A 24,816-nucleotide genomic window follows, 5' to 3' on the forward strand; every position below is an offset into this window, starting at 1 on the left:
TTTCTTTTCTAACATTTTTCACTTTATTATATAAGACCTATAAATATTATATCAATCTATTCAGTATAAGTCTCTCACACTTGAAAAATGTTCATTGTCTTCTTATTAGAAATGATTACTTATTGAGAAGATATTCAAATGCATAACAATATATAAGAAATAGAAAAATAATCAATCAGTTAAGTGAATATTAAGTTCTTAAATAAAAGCTTGCTTATCAGTTACTCTGACTCTGTAACAAGATCTTATAAAGAGAATATTAGTGAAAGATTTAAGAGTTCTGATACTTTAGATATATGAGATATTTATATAATTACACTTCTTCAGATTTCACAGATATTCCATATTTAATAAATGATATAATTATATTTAATGATAACATGAAAGAACTCTTGAATATGAGTATAAATATAATATTACAGTGACTTTAAGTAATATTGAAATTACAATAATAATAAATAGCTGATATATATATAAATCAATAACATTAGTATGAGGAAATTTAATAATTAACTTAAAAAGAAATCTCTGCAATTTCAACACTGATAGAATTAAATATGAATATAATACAAGTGCTGAAGAAATACTTAGATACTCTTATATATTTTAATACTTCTGATCTCACTCTCTACTCATCATGAAGACTGAAAATGCTTATGAAACTAAGTGTAGATAAAAATATCATCAGTTCACTAATTAATCAAGATTAATATATTAATGAATAATTGAAAGATCACATGAAACAGAAGTTTCAATCATGAATAAAAGTATGTGAATCAGTATTGTAAACATCTGATAATATTATTAAATATCTTAATATTCTGTTCTGAAATACTGTTATATAACAGAAAGTATTAGATTGATTACAGAGTATCTGACAGAGAAATACTTCTCTTATAATATTCATATCTGACTTTAATATCAAGATTCTAGAAGCAGATGATCAATCTTGAAAGAATTAAATAAAGATTAGTATACTTAAGAAGATATTAACTTTCAAACTCTTACAGACTCTTGTAAGTGTAGATAAAGATCAGACTTATGAAGATTTCTATGTATAACTTCAGACATTAAATAATTATCTTATCAAGCTCAAGAGTATACAGAACAGTGACAGAAAATATTACATCTTAGTTATTTATATATCTGCACTGAGAAATAATAATAATTATACAGATATTATAAACTGAGTAGACTTAAATATCTATATATAAGCAAGAGTCTCTGCTATCTGAACAGACTTTTAAGTTTCTGAGATTACTTCTGAAGAAGTCACTGATTAATATTAATAAGAGATGTGTATTATTATTATTATTATTATTCTTCAATTATAGATGTATGCAGTCAGAGACTATGACATCTACCTGAGAACTTTAGTTCTCAGGGTTTTTCCTATGTCTGTAAAGTTAACTATTATACATTCATCAATTTCAGATATGCAAAATCAAAAAATTCCAGCTCAGAATACAAAAACTGTTTACAAATTGCAGTGTTTTAACATCTTTTGATACTTTGAAATCATTTGACAATATCATAACAAAAGAAAAGAGAAAAAGAACACAGTCTCAAAGATAGACACATTAAATAGATAGATAGAAAGAAATTGAAAGAAAAAGATAAAGAAAAAGATAAAGTAAAGAGAGACTATAACAAAACAAATTATTAAAAGAGAGTGTATAGCTGTTTTAACAGACTACATCTGATTGATTTCCTTCTCTTCATATTCAGATAATTCTGAATTTAGCCATTTTCTTATAGCTGCTTGAGTTTCTGATAGAAAGTCTATTAAGTATTTAATTCCTGTCTCAGTTGAGAATAAGAATCTCATATTTAATTGATTTAGATTATACTTCTCTTTCAATCTGACTCTGAGACTATTGTATAATGCACAGTGCATTATAATATGCTCAGGATTCTCATTTGTATTACAGAATGAGCATTCTATTAAGTCAAATCTATCATTAAATCTTTGTATATAAGATTTGAAATAGCCATGTCCTAGTTTCAGCTGTATTATAGATGAGAATATTTTCTTTTTATATTTAATTGAACAAGATTTTCACTTGAGTTTTGTTTCAAATCTTGAATAATGTATACTCTTCTTTTGTTTCTGCCAGCTTTCATTTCACTTGTCTAAACAAGATTCTTTTATTTTTCTCTTCATAAAAGATCAGGACACAATTTTTTGAATAGATCTGCTTAATTCTACACCCTTTTTTACAGCTGAATCAGCCAATTCATTGCCATGAATATTCATATGAGCAGGAATTCAGTGCAGATGAATTATCAGCTTTGATATTCTTCTCTTTTGAATTTTCAAAACAGAGTTTAAGATCAGTTCAAGATTCATTTGATCATTATGAATCTGACTATTTCTAAGTCTTTTTAAAGTAGCTTGACTATCAGAGAATATTCATATCTCTTTCAAACAATTTCCTCTTTTATGAGATTTTATTTTAATGAGTTTGAAAGCTTTCACTATTGCAAATAGTTCAGTATCAAAGACTTCACATTCAGAGCCTAGATTTCAGAAATCTGAGATAAAATTAATATTATCTTCAGTATAAGCAATACCTGCATCTAATCTATTCAAATTCTCATTTTTGAAGTCATCTGAATAAATCAGAATAGAGTCTTTTATATTGATTGTAGAAATTCTCTTCAAATGCTGTTCATATTCTTTCTCTTTTAATAGTTCACTTATTTATAAGTCTATAAGAGATTCAAGCTTTTCTCTTCAGAGAGATAACTTCTCATGATCAACTTTTTCAATATTTAAAGAAGAAAATTGATTTTTAATCAGAGAGTATAGTCTGTACAGTTGAGAAGGCATTTTCTTTGAAGAATTATTTTCATTTCAATCAAGAAATCTATTCCAATTCAGTTCATTTCCAGAGTTAATTGATGAAAATGAAGAAGAGACTCTTTCTCTGATTATATGATTTAAGCTCATCTTTACAACTCTCAGAGCATAGTTCATACAGGCCTTTTCAAATCTAATAGCAGGAGGAGGAATTGAAGCTTCAATTGTCATTGCTTTAATAGGAGATGATTTAAATGCTCTCAGAATTCTTCTCAAGACTCTGTTTTACAGACTTTGAAAGAGTTCAGTGAAATTCCCTTGATTATTCCATCAAACTTGAACTTCATAATCAGCTACTGATATAATACAGGCTATATATAACTGTCTCATAGTCTGGAAGAATAGACCTCTCTCTGTATTTAATAGTCTGATTATGTTGTTCAATAGTCTTTCTGCCTTGACAGTTCTTTATTGAATGTGATATTTAAAATTCAACTTGGAGTTTAATCATACTTCTAATTATTTGACATTTACACTGGGTTTAATCTCTCTATTTAAAAGAGTTAGAGATAGTTCTTTCTTATTGAATCTAGAAAAGAAATGAATTAACTCAGTTTTATTCATATTAAATTGAATTTGATTGATATCTACTCTAACAAAGATTTTCTTTGCAGCTTCTTTAATTACTTTCAAATTCTCTTTGATAGTTTTTGAGCTGTAGACTAGATCAATATCATTCATATAACTCAGAGATCACACTATTCTTATATTTCTATTTTTGAATAGATATGCAGTGTATATTGCAAATAAAATGAGTGAGATTGAAGATCTCTGTGATACTTCTATTTTTATCTCAGTCTTATCTTATTTCATTCCATCAAAGAAGAGTTGTATAATTCTTTTAGATATAAAATAGTTAACTCATTTTATTAGAGAAAGTGGCAGTTTTAATATCTTCAATGTCTGAATTAACTTTGACTTTGAAACATGATTAAATGCTTCTTTTATATCAATAAAAACTGCAGTTGAGATCAGACTCTCATGCTTTGCTATTTGAATATCATGAATAACTGAGAGAACAGTGTCAATTGCAGAACACTGTTTTCTATCTCTTATTTATTCACTGAATAAAAGAGAATCATCTATAGAGCTTATAAAAGATAGTCAAGTAGCTATTATCTTTTCTAAAACCTTTTCTAGACAGTTCAATAGAGATATTACTCTATATGACTTAGGAATTGAAGTTTTTCTATTAGGTTTTACAAGAATCACTCCAGTGGCTTCTCTTCAGCATTCAGAATGATATCCATTTTTCAAGAGATTGAAAAAGAGCTCAAAATATTCATTCTTTAAGTAGAAATATGTATTTTGAATAATCAAGTGATTAATTGAATCAGGACCTGCAGCAGTTTTAACAGAACTTGAGAAGATAGCTGACTCTAATTCATCTTGTGTATGATCAGGCCATTCCCAGTTATTTTCATTAATGTAGTTGAGAAGTGATATATTCTCTTTCTCTGAATCTGAATCTGAATCTGGTGAGTTCTGAAAGAGAATTCTCATGAAAGCTTGACATTTTTCCTTAAAAGAGTTTGCTGTATATGATTCATTCTGAAACTCATATTCTAAGGCTGGAAGTTTTGCTACACTTCTTGTTTTAGTATAGTTAAAAGCTTTAAAAACTTCCTTTTCTTATGCTTCTTCAAGAAATTTATTCCAGCAGTCTGTTTTAACTCTTTTAATATCTGAAAAATATTCATTTCTGATAGCTTTGAACTCTTCATCAGATATTACATCATTCTTTCAATTTCTTCTAGTAGTAGCTAATTCTTTTCTTTTAGATGAGATATTCTCATTTCATCAAGGTTTTGAATACTCAGAAGATTTTCTTTTTGAAATATTATCTCTAACACTTGTTAGAATAATAGATGTAATAAGCTTCACTCTATTCTCAAGTATTTCATTTGAGATATCTTGACCAGAATTCCAATATAGCTCATTCTGTCTTTCAGATTTTAACAGTTTTATGCTTTCTTCAACTGCTTTTCAATCAGCTTTTTCAAAGTTATACTGATTAGAGAGAAGAGGATTTTCACTCATTTGTTTTTCACTCAGTTCAATATCAAATTGAATAATCTCATGATCTGATCCTGATGTCTCATTTGAATTAATAAATCAGTTTACAAGTCTTCTTTTCATTAGATTTTGTGATATGAAGGTTAGATCTATAATAGACTTCTGTTTCATACCTTTTCTAAAGAATGTTTGTTAATCAGACTTATTAATCAAATCTATTGAATGCTCAAAGATTCATTCAACCAGATTATCAGCTCTCACTACTCTCTTGCATTCTGAATTTCATCAGAGATGATGTGCATTGAAATCTTCTGCAATTATAAAGTTTCTTGATGAAGTTATGTTCAGAAATCCTCTATCAATTGTTCAGATATTGTTATTTTTCTTCAATGACTTTTCATTATAGATATTTATAAGCTGTATAGTATCAAACTCATTTTCTTTATCTATAATATCACTCACCAGAATATCAGAGTCAGACATGATATCAAATCTTAGATTAAATTGATATCTTGATCTCTTTCTTTCATAGATCACTACTCTTGACTTTATCTCAGACTTTTGAGATAAAAAGCAGTAGTAGCTTGAATAAGAAATGATATATTTTTACTCAGCATCAAAATTCGGCTTCTGAAGCAGTATAAAATCAACTTTTTATTCAAATGTAATTTGAAGATAAGAATAAATACAATTTGAGTTTCTATTCACATTATTTTGAATAAATGTGATTTTTGAAGAGTTTTTAAACTTTTTTTGTTGTTTTTATTGTATATTCATACTAAAAGAGAGTAGAGTAGAATCTAATCACTATTATCAGATAGTAGATTATAACTGTTCTGAAAAGTAGAAATCTCAACTGTTTACATTATATCTAGTTTATCATCAGAGTCATTTCTTAATTCTCTAATCTTAATAGAAGTTTGAGGATTCAAATTCTGTTTACATTTAGCTGGAGAATTGGAGTTTGAAGACTTAGATAGTTGAGAGTTTCTTCTTTTTAAGCTTGCAGTTGTAAGTCTACTGACTTGACTCTTCTCTTCAGTTCTAGATTGACTTTGAGCTTCATCTTTTCTTCAGTTCTTTTGAGTTCTAGGAGCAAACATACATTCTTTTGAGCTAGATGCATGTTTTTCTTTACAATTAGAGTACTTAAGCAGAGTATATTGACAAATTTCATCTCTTTTTGAGCATGTTTCATATTTATGCTCACTAGTTTTGTGATCTCTGACACAGAATACATATTTTGAGTCTCTAAAACATGAGATTGCAAAGTGTTCATATCTTTGACAGTTTGAACACTGTGTTTGAGCTTTGAGATTCATTCTTGAGTCTTTGTATTTATAAACTCTCATTTTCAAACCTGCTACTCTTACTTCAGAGATCTTTGACTGTTCAAGTGTTTTTATATATACTAGAACAGAGACATTTCTTCTGCTTTGTCTGAACTCAATTGAATTTAGTTATACAGGCTTCTTTCTCAGTTGAATAGAATTGTATTCTTTCAATTCATTTTTAAGAAGTAGCATTCCTTCTTCACAGTCAAAAATTTCAACTGAAATATTATGAAGAATGAATTTGTCTCACTTTTCATCTCTTTCAGATAGAATTATTGTATTTAGCAAAGATTCTACTGCTGACTTTCAGAGATTCTCATTCTGAATAAGGAATTCAGCACTGAATTCAGGCATTGAAGTCAGAATGATGAAGTTTTTAAAGAATAATAACTCAATTGAAGCTATAACTGGTTTTTGAACTTCAATATCAGTTATCAACTGAGAAAAGAACTGCTGATTAATTTCATTTCTAATTCTGAAAATGAGATTTGAGTTTAGCTTGTTTCTTTGCAGAATGTCCTGGTTTGAGACTTTGAGAATAAGTCTTCTATTTCTGAAGATTTGAAAGTTTTTCTCTTTTTGCATTTTCTTTTTCACTTTTCTATGAATAGAGGCATGAGCAGTATTCTTCTCAGTTTTCTCAGGATTTTGAGCAGGTTCTGAGATAGCAGGTTTAGAGACAGCAGATTCAGCTGCTTGAGCATATGTTTTCTTCTGATTTAAAGAAGAAGAAGAAGTAGGAAAAAAGGAAGAAGAAGAGTAAGATGAAGAGTCAGTGATTGTACTAGGAATTTTCAAGGTTTTTTGAACTGTGTTTGAGATTCTAAGTTTGAACTTGATCATCTCCTGTAGTTATCTAGCCTGAGCATGAAGAATTAACAGAACTTCTTTATTCATCTCACTCAGACACTGCTTTTCAAGAATCTTGCTTACTTTTTCAAGTTTCTGTATTTCAAGAACTTGTTGTTTCTCTATTTCTTCTTTCTTTCTTCTCTTCAGAATTTCAATCTCAGGAATAGCATTTGAGAAAGCATCTTTTTCCACATCAACTGAGTGTATTTTTGAACTCATTGTTTTCACTCAATGAAAAGTTCATCAGACTGTTTCAATTGAGATATTTCTAAGTCTGTTTTCAATTGAAAAGTTGATCAGACTGTTTCAAAAGAAGAATAAAAGACTTTTGTGTATAAAACACCTGATTTTTTTCATACTAGTTCAGTAACTAGGTTAGATTTTTGAAGAGAATCTAATAAACTAAAATTGATTTTTAAGATAAATCAATAAAATCTTTACAATCTCTTTCTTGGGATACAGTGAGGAAAAGTATGATATCAATTAATAATAAATCAGATGATATGACAGTTTTTAAGAGAAAAACTGATAAAAAATAAATCAATTTTTTGCAGAGAAATTGATTAAAACTATTCAATTTTATTCTAAATCATTCAATTCTTCTCACACAACAAGTGTACAACTCAAATCAGTTAATAAAGAGTGTAAAAAAGAATTAAGTATTAATGAAAGCTCTTCAGTCACTGAAAAAGTAATTCTTACTTAAAAGAATATGAAATTATGACAGAAAATAACTCTGTTTTTAATTCTTTGTAAGAATATTGTGTAAAACTCAGAGAAAAACACCTTACTTTTTCAAGAGAAGTAAAAAACTATTTCTAAGATCTTTTTTTTTTTTTTGCATTAACTGCTGCAGAAGAATGAGATAGAAACTGCTAAGATATACACTACTGTATACTCTTTATCAAGACTTTCCCTCTTCAGAGTCTTGATATTATAGAGAATATAAGTCTGTTTCTATATGATAATATAAATATTGCCAGCAGGATGTAGAGGAACTGGTTATTTATATCTTAAAATAGAAGACTTTGTCAATGATTATATCAATATAGAGTTAATTCTCAAATTCAATAGAAATCTAGTGTTGCTGTTCTCAATCTCTTGCAGAATCTATTGAATATTGAGATATTAAAACTAGATTTAATATATCTCACTGTGCAGGGATCAAAGGCTCAGTCAGATCTTGAAATATACTGATTTTATAGTTGTTGTGTCTGCTGATTATGTATCAAGTACAGTTACTGAGGTATCTTTTTGTACTTTTCTGTTGGGGATGGGCCAGATTGAGAGGGGTGGTACGAGGGTGAGACTTGGCATTGATGTCTAGATACACTGAAGACAGACTGCGGAGGTTGCACTTCAGAAGTGGCTGTTGATTATGTGCTTGATATTATCACCGAGGTATCTTTTTGTATTTTTCTGCCGGGGATGGGCCAGATTGGGAAGGGCGGTACGAGGGTGGGACTTGGCGTTGGTGTTTTGGAACATCAAAGATGGACAGGGTTTTCGCGGAGGTCGCTCCTCAGATATCTCCACAACTACAGATCGGGGATCTTCCAAAATCGAGAAGATTGGTGCATATGGCTAGGTCTCTTCACCTTACAATTTGTATGGCAATTTGGCCCGGGGTTGTGGTGTGGTAGGGGAGAATGGGGGATAATCCCACGCAGGAGTTCTGAACGACGTCTGGTTCACGTTTGGCTGGATAACTCCACCACCACACGGGGTATGCAGTCGGCGATGGGGTCAAAATGCTCGTATGATCGAGGGCTTTTCGATGGATCTATCGGCGGGTTCTTATTCGAAAAATCGAGCGAGTTCGTGGTGGAGCGGTTTTTGGCTGTGTTCTGATAGATAACATGTATAGCGATGTGTATTAATTATAACTGATCAGAACACATTGCTTTCAACTACTGATTAATCTATATATCTTCTCACTTAAGAGAAAGATCAGTATCTTCTCACTTAGACTGACCAGTGAGACCATGAATTTCACATTTAATCTCATTTAATCTGACCTTATACATTTCTTGATGTGAGTCTCACCAGGACCAAGTCTTAAAAAAATCTGAAAATGAATCATTTCTGAGAGAAATGATGTGAAAAATGACTAGATTTAATTCAAGAACAGTGAAATGAGAGTAATTTCTCAGAATAAACTGTGAAAGATGATCATTCTTTCAAAATCAGAATGATGTGATTCAAAGATTTCTTAAGCCAGTGTACGATTACAGGCGTACGCCGGCTTCTTATATATATTGAATCTCATATGCTAAATTAATTAGTGGCTGCTATGGCCCTCTTTACATTCATACACTAGTAGTTTGGAAGTGGCCGTGTTATTATCTGACAGTTGTATGTTCTTTCAAATCACATTCTCTCTCACCAGATTCAGTCACGCTCATGTGACCATGTCATACACTCTAGCTTCATGCGGATTAGCTCGCCACTAGTGTTTTATAATTGTGTGATCTATCTCTGATTCAGCTAGTATTCTGCATACACTCTCACAAAGAAACTTTCACTATATTACATCACTCATTCACTAACTTTTCTCATTCTTCAATCATCTTCTTCATTTCATCATTATCAAATGTCATCATCATTCAAGGTTTCTATCTCTTCTCCTGTTCAACTCTTTCTATCTGTTCATCTATTACATTGTACGCGTTCCTGACAATGACTCTCTGTTTCCATAACAAGTATTATTGTAGTACTCATACCAGGTAGTTTGTTAGCAGTAAGTGTAACATGTTGTGAAATGTGATCAGAACTTGTTATCTTCTAATAATTGTCAGAACATACTACTATGAATAATACATCTTCTTCATCTTCTTATATACTCTTGACTATTTCTCTTCACAGCAGGTTTCTGATCATGTTTTCTGACACAATTTTGCATAAATGCAGATACTGATATGTTGTTTTTATTTATGTAGAATCTTCATATATTGACAGATTCATATCTGTCAATAATAGTGAACTCAATGTTGAATCATTGATCAAGAACTTGAAGAACATGATAATGAAGAAATTGTCTGTATCATGTGTGACTGAGTCTCTCATATCTCTCTCTGTCTTCTCTGTTTCTTTCTCTGCCACTTTCTCTTAATCTTCTACATCTGTCTCTGTGTCTGGTTCTCCCACTCCTGCTACCTCTGTTCCCGCAACCTCTACTCTCACTACTTCTGGTTTTATCATCTCTGCCTTTATTACTAGCTCTCCCTGTTTCAAGAAGATATTATGTAGACTCAGTGAATTATGTTTCTCAGTATATACACTTCTGCTCTTCTTGCTGATTTCTAGAATAATCTATTATATAAAGACAGTATACAACATGACTATCTAAAGCTCAGTCACAGATACTGATTATTATATTCATTTTAAATATTTATAATGAGATAATTATCTATTTATCTCAGAGAATCATTCTCTTCTTCAACAGTGTTAAGATTATAAGTCTTTTTCTTTTTCATCTTTTCTTTCTAATGCTGATTTTTCTATTCTTAGAGAAAATTGTTATGAGTTTTACTATATATAAAGTCATGATATTCACAGATATCAAGAAACTTTTTATAACTATAAAGTTCAATATCACAGAGATATTTACTCTGATGAATTTCTTCAGAATGATAAATCTATATCAGTCTATTCTCTAATATCTGTTATCTGACTTTGTGATGCAGATAAAAGATATCTGTGTTTTCAGAAATGAGAATATAAATATCATACTCTTTTACACTTATGAGTGTGAGGCTTATACATCTTGTCTGAGATATCATTGTGAGAATGAGCTGTTCATATACTGTGTTCTACTTTCTGCATTTTCTCATGTCTCTCTCTCTCTTTCTGAGAAGCCTCATATATGTTGTAATTATATGTACAATTCTAAGATCAGTGAGTATTTATTTAGTAATTATTACTTCTACTTTTGCAATTTTTATATACTAACAATGATTCTTAGTTGCTTCAGTGTCAGAGATCATTCTAATCAAAAATGATAACACTGTCAAGACTACTTTCTCTGATTCTTAAGCTTCTCTCATTACTTTCTCTCTCTTCTCTGTAGAGAAGGTTATGCATACACTGAGTTATAAGTGTTCAGTGCTGAGTGACTTCTGTCATCATTTATCTGATTCTGTGTCTTCTTCTTCTTCTGTTTCTTTCATCTCTGTTTCTCCTGCCCTGACTTCTAGTCCTGCAGGTTCTGCACTCTTCTTCAATTTCTCTATATATACATGTACACATTTCTATATTGACATTCCAGCCAATCTTGCAATAAATGACATTAATGTTGTACATAGAGTAATAGAGAAATCAGAGACATGTGCAGTGTTATTATAAGAGTAGCTTACAGCTCTTGAATTTCTTACAGATCTCAAGTTTTGAGATTTCCTTTATTTTTGATGTTTTTCAGGTGATGTAGCATTGGAAATAGATTAATGTATAATATATGAAAATGAATGAGATGTGTATAATAACATTTATCTTTTACAGCTGACTCTTACAGTTGATGATTAATTCATTATTTCTTTTCTTATACTTTTTCTTTATCTGCTAGTCACTATTCTTATGTAATCTCTATATAGTACAGTGTTCAGTGACTAGGTTTGACAGCTTTCATCTTTTTATAATTCTGTCTCATATATTATACTGTTTCTCTTCATCTGCTTAGATCACTACAGTAAACAGCTCATTGAAACTAATCTTATCTGATCTCTGAGTGTTCTCAGAAGTTGAGATAACTTGATCTCATGTGTTTATGAATGTTTCAGATAGTTCATTCTCTGTGATCTCTGCAATTGAACTGATGTAAACAGTTGAATCTAACTCTGAATTTCTTTTTCTTCTGTGATCTGACTTATATACAAGTCTACTGCTTTGAGACTGCTCTTTACTGTGTTGTATCTGCTATCTGCAGTGTGTTATTATATGACTGACTACAGTCTTATCACTTATTAAAGTGTGATGTCTATCTGATTTCTTCATTTCTTCTCATTCTTTTCTTATAATCATGAACTTATTGAAATAAGTGAGATCATCTGATTCATAAGTATCTATGATTTCTCTTACTTCATAAGACTTTTTAATTATAAGCTTCTTCTTTTTCAACACTGATGATAGTGCTGTGAATAATTATAATCTACTTAAGTCTTACATCTTTATTTTCACAAGTTGTGAATTATTTATTAAGTTATATAAGATCTGTCTCTCTAATTCTTTCAATGTGTATATTCTCAGAGAATGTGATTTGAGTATTTTATATGACTCAAATCATCTAGATTGAAACTTCTCAGAACTCTTATTATGTATAAGAACTCACATTCTCATCTTGAGACTTGATTTCTTAACTAGTGAGTCTTGTATTCTTTTTGATTGAATTGCTCAGTTCAGAAGTAACTTATTAGCTTTTACACATGTGTGGCTGATCTCTTTCAATCTTGATTCTGTGTCCGCGACTGCTGCATCTGCAACTGCTACTGCTGTGTCTGCAACTGCTACTGCTGTGTCTGTAACTGCTGTTCCTGCTGCATCTGTAACTGTTGCATCTGTGACTGTTGCATCTGCAACTGCTGTTCTCTCTCTCACCTTTTTCAAAGCATTCTTTGAGATGCGCGGATGCAATCCATACAACAGATAGAATAATGAACACTTGAAGACTGCATGCTGTTGAATCTGTGTGGTCAATAGCACCTGCTCAAGATATTCATCTCATATTCTTGTAGACTTGCTCACTAGATATTTCATCAGCATGTTGTTCAAGATTTCATTCAAGTATTTCATCTTTCTGTTCATCTGCAGATGATATGATGTTGTTCTATAATATCTTATCTGTAACTGGCCTATGAAATGCCTCACTGCTTCTCTCATAAGGTTTGCACTGTTATCAGTTAGAATCTCGCGCGGCATTTCATAGTTAACATAGATCTCATTATATAGGAACTTCACTATCATCTTCTCTATTGTCTCTGAAACTGCTTTTATGACTGACCAGCCAGTAGTGTAATCAATAGCAGTGATTATTCATCAATTTTCATTTGATATTCACAGTAATATATCTATGAGATTCACTTCTCATTGTTTGAACAGTTGTATTATACACTTTATCTGATATTACACTTTCTCACATTCTAACCCTTTCTTAGATTCTTTTATGACCTGGCAATTCAGACACTTATGAGCATATGTCTGAATATTCTCAGCCATGCTTGGCCAGTATACTCTTGATTTGAGTACACTCATGAGTTCAGAGCTTTCTAAGTGGCTGAATCCCTTGTGTATGTGAGTCATCAAGTCATGTCTAAATAAAGATTCTAGATAGAGAGCTTCTGTGTATTCTAGATCATGGTAAAGCACAACATTATTTTTGTTTCTTAATTTTCTCAGCTTGAAGTTTGAAAGCATCTCTTCTACTACTCTCACAAGATGCTTGTTATCTGACACCTTGTCATTCTTCAAGTGAGAGATTATGATATTCACTCATTCTAATTTCTTACATCTTCTCAGTGTGTTTAATGTGAATATTTCTTGTGCCTGGTTCACAGAATTCTCACTCATGAAATCAGGTCTGTGACTGATTGTATCAGGCATCACTGTGTTCAATCTCTTTCAGTATTTAATATGAAGATTGTATGCTTGAAACTCCAAGATTCAACATACTAAGCATTTAAAAGGTTTTATTATTAATTATAGATAGATGAGACTTTCATGATCTATAATCACTATTATTGTATACTTATTATTAATATATCTATTTCACAACATCAGCACATGCTTAATTACTAGTAATTTCTTTTCATACACTGAGTAATTGAGCTCAGTGTCTGATAGTTTTCTATCATTATACATCACTGAGTGCAGCTTGTCATTCTTGCTCATCTGTAGAAGAGTGTCTCTGATAGCTCATTCAGATGCATCTGTCTTGATGTAGAAAGATTTATTATAATCTGATTGAATAAGCACTGAGAATATTGTTATATATTCTCTCAGTGTGAGAAAAGCCTCTTCACACATAATATTTTAGATGATTGAATAAAACTTCTTCTTTCACAGATTTGCATCTATTTCTCTTAAGAGATCTGAGAGTGATACAGATATTCATGTGAAATCCTTGATGAATCTGCAGTAGTATAAGATCAATTTAAGAAACTGTTATACATAATGTACATTTCCCAGCTGCAGTCAATTTACTATAACATTCAATTTCTTCAGAATGAGATATATACAGTCATCACTCACTACATATTCTATGAACTTCAACTCTTCTGTTTCAAACACACACTTGATTGATTTGATATAGAGCTTATACTCTGTCAGAGTTATAAGTACTTTATTAAAATGCTTCAGATATTTGTTATATAAGTTTGAAAAGACTAGAATGTTATCAAGCTATATAAGATATAAGGTTTCATTCTGTTTATAAAGAATTGTATTCATCATTGTTTAAAAGATAACAGATACATTTATCAGACTGAATAGTATTATCAGAAATTTGAACTTCTCTCATTGTGTATTAAATGCAGTTTACAGAACTGACAGTTTGTCTATGTAAATCTGTCAGTATTCTGAGAGAAGATTAATCTTTGATAGATATTGAGTGTTTCTGACTATATTCAACTGTTATTGAATCTATAGCAGTGAATATTCATTCTTGATTATAAGCTTATTGAGTGCTTAATAATCAATACACATCTGTCACTTTTCATCTGCCTTTTTCACAAATAGGACTAAAAAGCCCCATGCACTTGATAAGAGTTGTATGAGACCATGTTCTAGAAGGTCTGTGATCTGACACTTCTGTTCTTCAAGATATGTTTATGACAGAGAATATGCATTCTGATTGACTGATTTTATATCCCCTGTGTCAATCTCATGTACAAATCCTCATTTCAGTGATAATTTCAGTGAAAGATCTGTTCAGAAGATCTTTTCATACTTCTTCAGAAGCTTCTTCATACACTTGTTCTTCTGTATATTCTTTATCTTAATTTCCTCTGCTTTCAGATTCTGTATAATATACAGAATACTTTCAGATGAGGTCTTATAAATCATTCTCTTTACTTATTAGTGTGTAAGCAGATTTAATCCTTCTATATCAGAGACATGAAATGTTCTTCTCATATCAGTTGATAGAATTGTATGAATCATTTTCTTCCTATCAGTCAACTGTATATAATATGTACATCATTGAATCTGCAGATTGAATCTTTGAAATCAATTGAGTCTGAGAATAAGATTGTATTTCATGTTCTGCAGCTCTCATGCTCAAATATAGCAAGATCATTCTTCAAAGTGCAAGAGAACTCTTACTTTTACAGGTGATATTAAATATCAGTTATCAGATAATCTTATGCATCAGAGATTCTTCACTCAGTGAATCTCTTTCAATCTTCAGATTATATAATTATTAATATATTATATAGAAGCTTCTGTATCAGTTAACACTTTTGTAGTCATCTCTCAATTCTTACTCAAGTGTCTCTTATACATTAACATTTCAGGCCTCAAGACATTGAGATGAGTATTCACTTCATTCTTATCTGTATCTCATTTGAGAGCCTGCTTCTTCTTTACATTTGCAGGATTCAGAGAGTCATCTAACACAGGCATCTCTTTCACTTTGAAGACTTTTCATAGAATATCAGTGAGTATCTCTGAGCTCACTGATTCTGCTAGTTTTTTGACTCTCTTGCTTCTCTTAACTGTGTATGCTGAATGCAATCTTTTATATCATGATTTTAGCATCTACAGTTGAAGTAAGCTTGATACTTACAACATCAAGATTTTCACTCAGAGAATTTCTTTTTCAGGAAATTCAGTGCTTTAGTAATAGTATTCAGATCTAGATTTATTGTGTCTGAGTGTATAACTTGTATCATAGAAGTCTGATTATCTGTTCTTTACTGAGATATACTTAACTGCAGTATTTTCTATCACAATTGACTTACTTATTTCTGTATAATGAGAATGTTGTATGCTTCTTCTACTGTATCTGATTATAAGATTAAGCATTTTCATTTCACTCTCAACTCAGATATAAGATTATGAATAAAGATCTGTAAATAGAAAGATGTTGAAAGTTCTTCATTCAATATAAGATAGTGTAAGCTGAAGTGTGTGAAGTATAATATAAGATTACTCACTTATCTACACTCAGTGAAGCATTTGTAATACTTATCTTATATATTCACTTTCTCAAAGTTATGCAAGATTCATTTGAAAAACTCATTCTATATTTATGAAAATGAATATCACTCTGAGTCTGTGAGATTTATCTTTTTATCAGTCATTTATAATGACTTTGCTTTTCTGCATAGAAATGCAGCAGATCTTAAGACTTGTTGAAATTCTGTTAACTGTCTGTCTGTGAGTTCATATTTAATCTGATAATATGATTGTATCTGACTTAGTCAGCTGATTGCAGCATCATTTTTTCAGTCATCATTGAAGCTTAGTGACTTCAGCAGATCTCTCAGCTTGATGTATTTCATGCTCAGATTCTCATTCTGCACAGTAATCTCTGATAATGTGTATACTTCTGAAGAGATTGTGAATGATTATGATAAGATCTTCAGGTTTAATGTAGTTGTCTATCTGTATAAACATTTGATCTCCTGCTGCAGATCTAAGATCTGATTTTCTCTATTCTTATTGATGATGATGATTGTGTCAGTGAAGCTCTTTATAGTGAATGCTTAATCTGTAGTGAATATCAATTGTTATTTAGCTTTCATCTTAGTCTGTCACTGCATATGCAAGGCCTCAATCTCATTTAGAATTCTTATATATATACAGAGCTTTGATTTCAGTTCAGTGATCTCAGCTGCTTTTCTTACTGCTTTGAGTAAATCCTCTGAGAGGTTCTGCATATCTTTCAGTTCAGGTAGCAGAGAAGAATGTTGTTCATATCAGCTAGAAAAGGTATTCATTTCAGTGATTTTGTTGTTAATTGTATGATGTCTATTATTATCACTGTATTATTATATTGTTATATGATTTCTGTTATCATTGTACAACTTCAATGATGGTCATCCCTCTCTTTTTATTCTTCTTTTAAGTAGAGAGTGAACTTCTTTGAATCTGGTTCACTGCTTTCATTCTCTTTCTCACATCTCATCTGTTTGCATACATGGCATTCACCTGAGCATGGAGTTTTCCTTCAACAAGCAAAGCAGCATTAATTGAATGCTCTTTCACTCACTGTTCTTCATACACTATCTTTTGAGGTGTTCTAGAACCACACTGGCATGATAACTATGAATCACTTCATAGATGGAATTATCACATTCTGGAGAAGCCTGTGCTTCTCACCGGTTTTTAGACATGCTATCAGATGTGATTCAAAGGTTCCTTAAGCCAGTGTACAATTACAGGCGTACGCCGGCTTCTTATATATATTGAATCTTGTACACTAAATTAATTAGTGGCCGCTATGGCCCTCTTTACATTCGTACGCTAGTAGTTCGGAAGCGGCCGCGTTATTATCCGACGGTCGTACGTTCTTCCGAACCACAATGAGACTGAGACTGAAGATCAAAATCAGTCTCATTCAGTTCATTCAGTGATTACTTATATAATCAGAATTTGATAATAATTATTGATAATGCTCATGAAACAACTAAATACATTCTTGTATAAGTTTATTCTTCACTTTCTTATGAAAACTACACTTCTCTGATATACTGTGATCAGAGATATTAAACTGTCTGATAATTTCATGTTTTATAATTATGAGTTTCTTGATTGTTTCTCTCTGTAATTGTTCTCAGTGATAGTGATAAATATCTTAACTTGAGTTAAACTTTCACTTCATTCTTATCTCTGTCAATGAAATTGTCAGAATATCACATATTATCAGTGTAATAGTTGAATATATACTCTCAATAATTTTTCATAACTCTAGAATTGATTTAATGTGTAAATTCATCAGATTATCTTGAAGATAGCAGTCAAATTCAGTTTTATAAGTATGTAGTTTTGCCTGATTTTCAGTTGTAATTAATGTATGTAAGTTCTGTTTCAAAGTTAGTATTATAGTTCTATATAATATAAAGTGTTATCAAAGATCATTACTTACTAGAGAATTATATTTCACTATCTTCATATCTTGAATATCTGCTTATTCAAATCTCTGATAGTTGATATTGTAGTAGTCTCAGACTAATTTAACATATGAGTCTCATTTCTTCTCTGTTCAATCTTGAGAAGTGTAGATATTAACTTAATAAGAGAGATCTAGTAGAGCTGCTACAGTATAGTACTCTGTAAAAGATTGTTCAGTTTTACTGTAGTAATATATCAGTTTATTTCTTACAGCAATAATAGCCTGCACTATAGCATTATCTCAGACTGAATTTCTTTTTAAGTGATTTAACTGCTTCTTAAGATAAGTAAATAAACTGTTATACACTTATCAGACTGACTGCAGTATTGATGTACAAGTGATTGAGACTGTCTTTATTATCTTATAAAACTGAAACAGTAAATCAATCATATATTTCAACTGAGTTCACTTCATATCAGAAAGTTTCAATATCTGAATCTTTTCTCAATTAGAGTGTTACACTCAATGATCAATCATCTGATATAATTGAAGAGTCTGAACAGTTATCTCATATATTGAACTTCACTGTGTTCTAACATTCTGTATTATATTCAGTGATGTGACTGATTTGTTTATTTATTGAATATTATGAAATCATTATTATTATTTAGAGAAGATACAAATCATATTAACAATGTTTCAAATCTGTGATATTTAAATTATTAGTCAATCTATTCAAAATTAACAGTAGTATTATCAAAAAGTATTATTAAAAAGCAATATTAAAAAGTATTATTAAAAAACATTATCTTTTACAAAGTGAATGTAAAAGTTACTTAAGTAATTACTTTCATCTCATTCTCATTCTAAGAATCAGTCATCTCATTATTCTTCATCTCAATATTAAGATTCTTTATTAGTGTTTATATTACAAGTTGAATCACATGAGCAATACAGAGAATATGACCTTGTTTATCATTTCAGAAATGCAAAGTCAATTTTTACTCTAAGCTCTTTATCATAGTGTAGTTATTCACAGCATTATCAGTTGTAATTATAAGAAGACTGAGACTAATATCTCAATAGTCATTTTTAATCACCATTATTAATATCTCTGCTATATAATTCTCAGTATGACTACTGATCAATGATTTAAATTCAATTAATGTCTCTTGATAAGTTCAGTTCTCATCAATGTAATAACATATAACTCTTATAAATGCAAGATTATTTATACTAGTTCATGTATTCACTGTGAGAGACACTCTTCAATGATTCTTCAACTCTGATTCTAGATATTATATATTGACTTTGTAGTATATCTTGAGGTTGAACTGAAGACAGAATCAATGTGAAATATAAAGATTTGAATTAAGTATTTGAAGAAGTGTTTGAAATTCAGGGTTTTCAATTGATTGAAGAGAAAGATTCAGAGATATACATATATGAAGTAATTATTCACAGAAGTTATCAGATAAGAGTTATGAAATCAGAGTACTGATACATAGTTATTTTTACATGATTTTCTTCAAATTAGAAAGTTAGTATTATCAAAAATTATTATCTGATAGAGTAACTTATCAGCTCAGTAGTAATCCTCTGATTATTTTTCTTTTATTATCTACATTCTGATAACTTCAGATGTTGAAAAATTTCTTCAGAGCTATAATCAGTTCATGATGAATGTTTCTGAATAAAGTTACAGTGATTGTAGCAGAGAGATGACTCTTCAGTAATCTGCAATGCAATCTGTTGATAATTATTTCATAGTTCATCTCAGTGTTTGTGTTGAGTATTTCATAAATTTCATGACCTGAAATCAGATGTGAAAAATGAAGTAATTATTTATTATAATTGAAAGAGAGCATTCTGTGTTGAATTGTAAACAATATAGACTTTGTAATTCGCAGTGATTTCTTGAAGAGTTTATGAATCTTCAATAGAAATAAAAGAAGTGAAAGAAGTGAATTCAGAAGACATAATAATAATTTGAGAAAGATGATAATTTATTTTCAATAACTAATCACTGATGTGTGTAAGAAGAATTAATATAAGAGAAAATAATCTTGTTTCTTAGCTTAGTTATAATTTTAGTACTAACTCAGATTGAATATCATTGATATATAAAAGTAAACAAATAATCTTGATTAATCTCTGTCATATTTCTTGAAATATATTAATATTGTGAAAGAGAGTGTTACTAAATTGCATTATCAGATGATATTATTAAAAATATATTAATAATTGTGAATATCAATGTTGAAAAAATGTTGATACTTATACATTATAGATATATATATATATATATATTATTCCTGACTTGATTACAACTTGTACAATAATTTTTAAAAACTCAAAATTAATTTCAATTATTAATAATTATGAACTTATAACTAACTAATATAAAAAGAAAAAAACTTTTTCTACTTATTATCTTTCTGCTCTTTCTCATTCTTCTTATTATTCTTTATAATTCACTTCTCATTCTTCTTCTTCTTCTTCTTCTTCTTATCTGAGATGATAATCATCTCAAAATCTCTCTTCACTGTCTTCTCAGAGAAGAGTTCTCACTGCTCTCTCTCAGCCAGGTTAATCTGTGTCTTAAAATCTCACATTTTCTAGTCTGCTGCCTCAGGTTTCATCTCAGCAGTAAGCAGATTGACATGCTCAGAGAGCAGAGCTGTTATTATTATTATTATTATTATTCTTTCATTATACTCATATGCAAGCGGAGCTTATGATGAGTCCTTGCGTAATGTTAAATACAGGTTAAGTGTTGATTATACAGGAGGAAATACAGGTGTTGAGATCATGTCAAGATAACAAGAACATAAGAAAATACAAAGAAGTGACAATTAGATACATGCAATAATAACTTCCCAGCTCAGAAACATAGAGCAATTCATTGAAGTGATTTGTACACCTCTGTATTTATTAGAAATCTGAGGTGCTTGAGTTCCGGATTTAATGTATCCCCTGCAGGTTTCGAACCCACGCGTCTTGGTTTCCCACGCCAAGGCGCTACCAGGTGGCCGCATTAACCATTCAGCCATCAGGGAGAGAGCAGAGCTGTCTTCTTAATGTTCTGAATTATGAAGCACATTCAAGACCTGAATAAGGCCTTAATTCCCTTCTTCTCTGTCAGCTTCTGCTAATTAATTAGAGAACAGAAGTGTTATTAAAAATCATTATCTCTCAATAAATAAAAAACTTATCAGTTTTAACTTCTTTGTCTCTCACTTTAACATTCTCTTAATCTTCTTCTACTGCTGCTTATTTACAGTAATACTCTTCTTCTCTCTCTCTCTCTTCATCTTAGTCTCAAATCATTCTCAGAACTTCTTCTGATTTCATCACTACTGTATAAGACTCTTCACTGTCTTCTTCTTCAATCTCTCACAGGCAGCATCATCTGTATTATTTCTATACTTAGTTCAGTCTAAATCTATCAGAAGTGTTACTTAAAATTGTTATTATTTTACTCTTTTACAGAGTCTCTTCAAGACATTATAATATATCTTATAATCTGTCTTTTCTCACTTGAACATCTTCTTCTTCTCTCTCTTCAATCTGTGACAGTGCTCACATGTCTTGATAATCTGCAGAACTGCAGAATATTTGAAGAGAGATAACATAATTGATTTTAATAAGTGTTGAAGAGAGATAAAGACAGAAGAGATGATCAGAAATAATATAATAATAATAATAATAATGATAATGATAATAATAATAATGATGATGATAGTGATAATGATAATAATAATAATGATAATGATGATGATGAAAGAGAAAGTGTATTGAAATATATTACTGACTTATCAAATATAAAGAGACTTAAAGAAAATATTAACAGCTTTCAGTAATGTACAGAAACAGCTACAGTGTTATATAGCAATATTATCTTCATTTAATACATGCACTGTTGATATTCTTTGTATACAGTTATTATATAATCTGTATCAGAAATACATGCAGAAAACAGATCTTTATTACTAGAATAAATAATTGCAGCAATTCTCTATTTTTATATTATAAAGATAAGTTATTCTCATTTCTTTCTTCTCTCTTTTCTCTTCTTCAATCAATCACTAATTTCAAGCTAGTATGAAAACTATTAAAACACTCTCAGAAACTCTCAAATTGAAGAGTATAGACTAATCAAATTTTAAATACAGAAGAAATTAAATTATCTTCTACAGATTCAATTACTCATCTTCTCTCAAATAAAACAGCAGTTGTATTCTCTCTTCTCCTCAATTAAATGAAACATGGCCTGTGAAAAGTGAGTGTCACATCAGATCATAATAATCAATACAGTCTCAGCATGCAGAGCTGTATATACACAGTGTGTGCTGAACTGAGAGACTGCATGAATTGTAAATCAGCAGCAGCATCTCAGAGAGAGCTGTGTGATATGAAAAAGCTGCAACTCTTGACTACATGCACAGAGAGTGAATTACTGTAGTAAGTGCATGTGTATTGAAGTAATGCTTTTTAATAACACTCAGTCTCTGATATGATGAAAATAAAGTCTCTCTGTGAGATCTGTTTCTATCAGAAGTCAGAAGATCTTATATTTCTCAAGATCATCTTTGCATGCCTTGTCTGTGAAATCAATGAGAAAAATCATCAATTTCAGTATTCTGTTCTTAATGTCATTCAAGTGGCAGCAGAGTTCACTCTGATCACACTTTTTAAGTGTATATTTTCTAATTATTCACATTTATATAGATATATACTGATTATTTATTAGATAATGTTAAGACAATAACTCATCACAGCTGTATTACTCTCACTGTGAGAGATACACAGTTGATAATGAATATTGCAAAGACTCTGAGAAGTAAGTATTTTAAGAATACTGCAGCTCTGCAATCTTGATTTTTTTTTGTTTTTATTTTTTATTTTTTTCTTTTTCTTTTATTTTTTTTTTATTATTTTTTTCTTTTTCTTTTCTTTTTTTTTTTTTCTTTCTCTTTCTTTCTCTTTTTTTCTTTCTCTTCTTTTTTTCTTTCTCTTTTTTTTTTTTTTTTTTGTTGTGATTTTTTCTTATTATTTTATTTTTTGTTTTTTTGTTATTTTTTGTATTTTATATTTTTTTTTTAATTAAAATGATATTGATTATAATCTGTGTTTAGAAAAGTAATAATATTTGATAACACTCTCTGTTGAATTTTCAACAAATGAGTACTATGTTATGATATTATGTAAGTGAGAAATGATTTCATAATCTCATTTAATGCCATTTTCAATAATGAGATCAGAATGAAAATGTGACTAAGAATTCAAATATATTCTTTATCTGAGACTAGATTTTTATTTGAAAAGTGAATCTGAGATCTTTAATATTTGAAATAATAGAATTTGAAATCAATGTAATGAACATAAATCATGATCAGAAGTAATGCTTTTAGACAATGTGACAACTGTAAAGTTTGATTCTGGTCTCAGACACAGTTACACAGTCAGTCTATTCTCACTTAAAGAATGAATCAGTGTCTGTCTGTGTTAATCATATTGTATTGAAGAAAGATTCAGAAGATAACTATAAAAATACTCTGATAAAACAGGGAAAAGATTAGCTTCTATTCAAATTCATAAACAGAAGCTTGAAAAGATCAGATAATAATAATTTAAAGAAAAGATAATAATAAATACAATTCTTATATCTACTGTAATAAATAATATATATAATATGAAGATTATAATAGATAGTGATCTATGTTACTATACAATAATTAAATCTTCAGTTATAAGACATTATAATCTTCAGTATATTCTCTTATTAAAACTCTGACTTCTCACAGAATTTGATGATTCAAAAGATGTTTGTACTTATTATATAATAAAACTAAACATAGATATCAGAGAACATTAACATGAAGATATCTATGTATATAAAGTTAATAATCTTAATTATAATCTTATGTTAGAACTTAATTAACTATCTAAATAAGACATTTTATTAATTACTTAAAACAGGAGCTTAATATTCTCTAACAATGATAGAGTTTACAAAGATGATATTTACAAGACTATGAATCTGATGTGGTTTGAAAGAACGTATGACCGCCGGATAATAACACGGCTGCTTCCGAACTTGCTTACGAATGTAAAGAAGTCATAGCGGTCATCAATTAATTTAGTGTACTGTATATAAGAAGTCAGTGTACATCTGTAATTATACACTGACTCAAGCAATCTTTGAATCACATCTGATAGCATATCTAAAAACCAGTGAGACGCACAGGCTTCTTCAGAGTATGATAATTCTATCTATGAAGTGATTCATAGTTATCATATCAGTGTGATTCTAAAAATGTCTCAAAAGATAGTGTATAAAGAGCAGTAAGTGAAAAAGTATTCAATTCATACTGTTTTATTTGTTGAGGAAAAACTTCACACTCAGATGAATGATACATATGTGAACAGATGAGATATGAGAAAGAGAATGAGAGCAGCGAATCAGATGCAAAGAAGTTCACTTTCTACTTAAAAGAAGAATAAAAAGAAGAGTGATTATCACTGAAGTTATACAATGATAATAGAAAACAGAAATCAGAAATTATATAATAATATAATAATATAATAATATAATGATAGAAATTGTACAATCAATGAGAAATCACTGAAATGAACATCTTCTTTAGTTAATACAAACACTCTTCTCTACTATCTGAACTGGAAGATATGCAGAACCTTTCAGA

General features: G+C 30.0%; 3 protein-coding genes across 3 annotated transcripts; 2 read left to right on the forward strand and 1 right to left on the reverse strand.

Annotated features, from left to right (window-relative positions):
* Positions 1–8,460: 8,460 nt before the first annotated feature.
* Positions 8,461–8,916, forward strand: BDBG_17312 (uncharacterized protein; the record flags this gene model as incomplete). The annotated part of the gene is made up of 1 exon (XM_031725065.1): positions 8,461–8,916. The coding sequence occupies exon 1, from the start codon at positions 8,494–8,496 to the stop codon at positions 8,914–8,916; it is 423 nt and encodes a 140-aa protein (XP_031579183.1). The 5' UTR covers positions 8,461–8,493.
* Positions 8,917–10,248: 1,332 nt separating this feature from the next.
* Positions 10,249–10,644, reverse strand: BDBG_17313 (uncharacterized protein; the record flags this gene model as incomplete). Its single annotated transcript, XM_031725066.1, has 2 exons — positions 10,249–10,367; positions 10,598–10,644. Coding segments are annotated over 2 exons (166 nt in total), but the record flags the coding sequence as incomplete, so codon positions are not given.
* Positions 10,645–22,426: 11,782 nt separating this feature from the next.
* BDBG_17314 (uncharacterized protein) lies at positions 22,427–22,952 on the forward strand (the record flags this gene model as incomplete). Its single annotated transcript, XM_031725067.1, has 3 exons — positions 22,427–22,518; positions 22,618–22,809; positions 22,863–22,952. Coding segments are annotated over 3 exons (373 nt in total), but the record flags the coding sequence as incomplete, so codon positions are not given.
* Positions 22,953–24,816: the final 1,864 nt, after the last annotated feature.

Source organism: Blastomyces gilchristii (assembly GCF_000003855.2).
Source record: "Blastomyces gilchristii SLH14081 genomic scaffold supercont1.12, whole genome shotgun sequence".
In the NCBI taxonomy this organism is placed as follows: Eukaryota; Fungi; Ascomycota; class Eurotiomycetes; order Onygenales; family Ajellomycetaceae; genus Blastomyces; species Blastomyces gilchristii.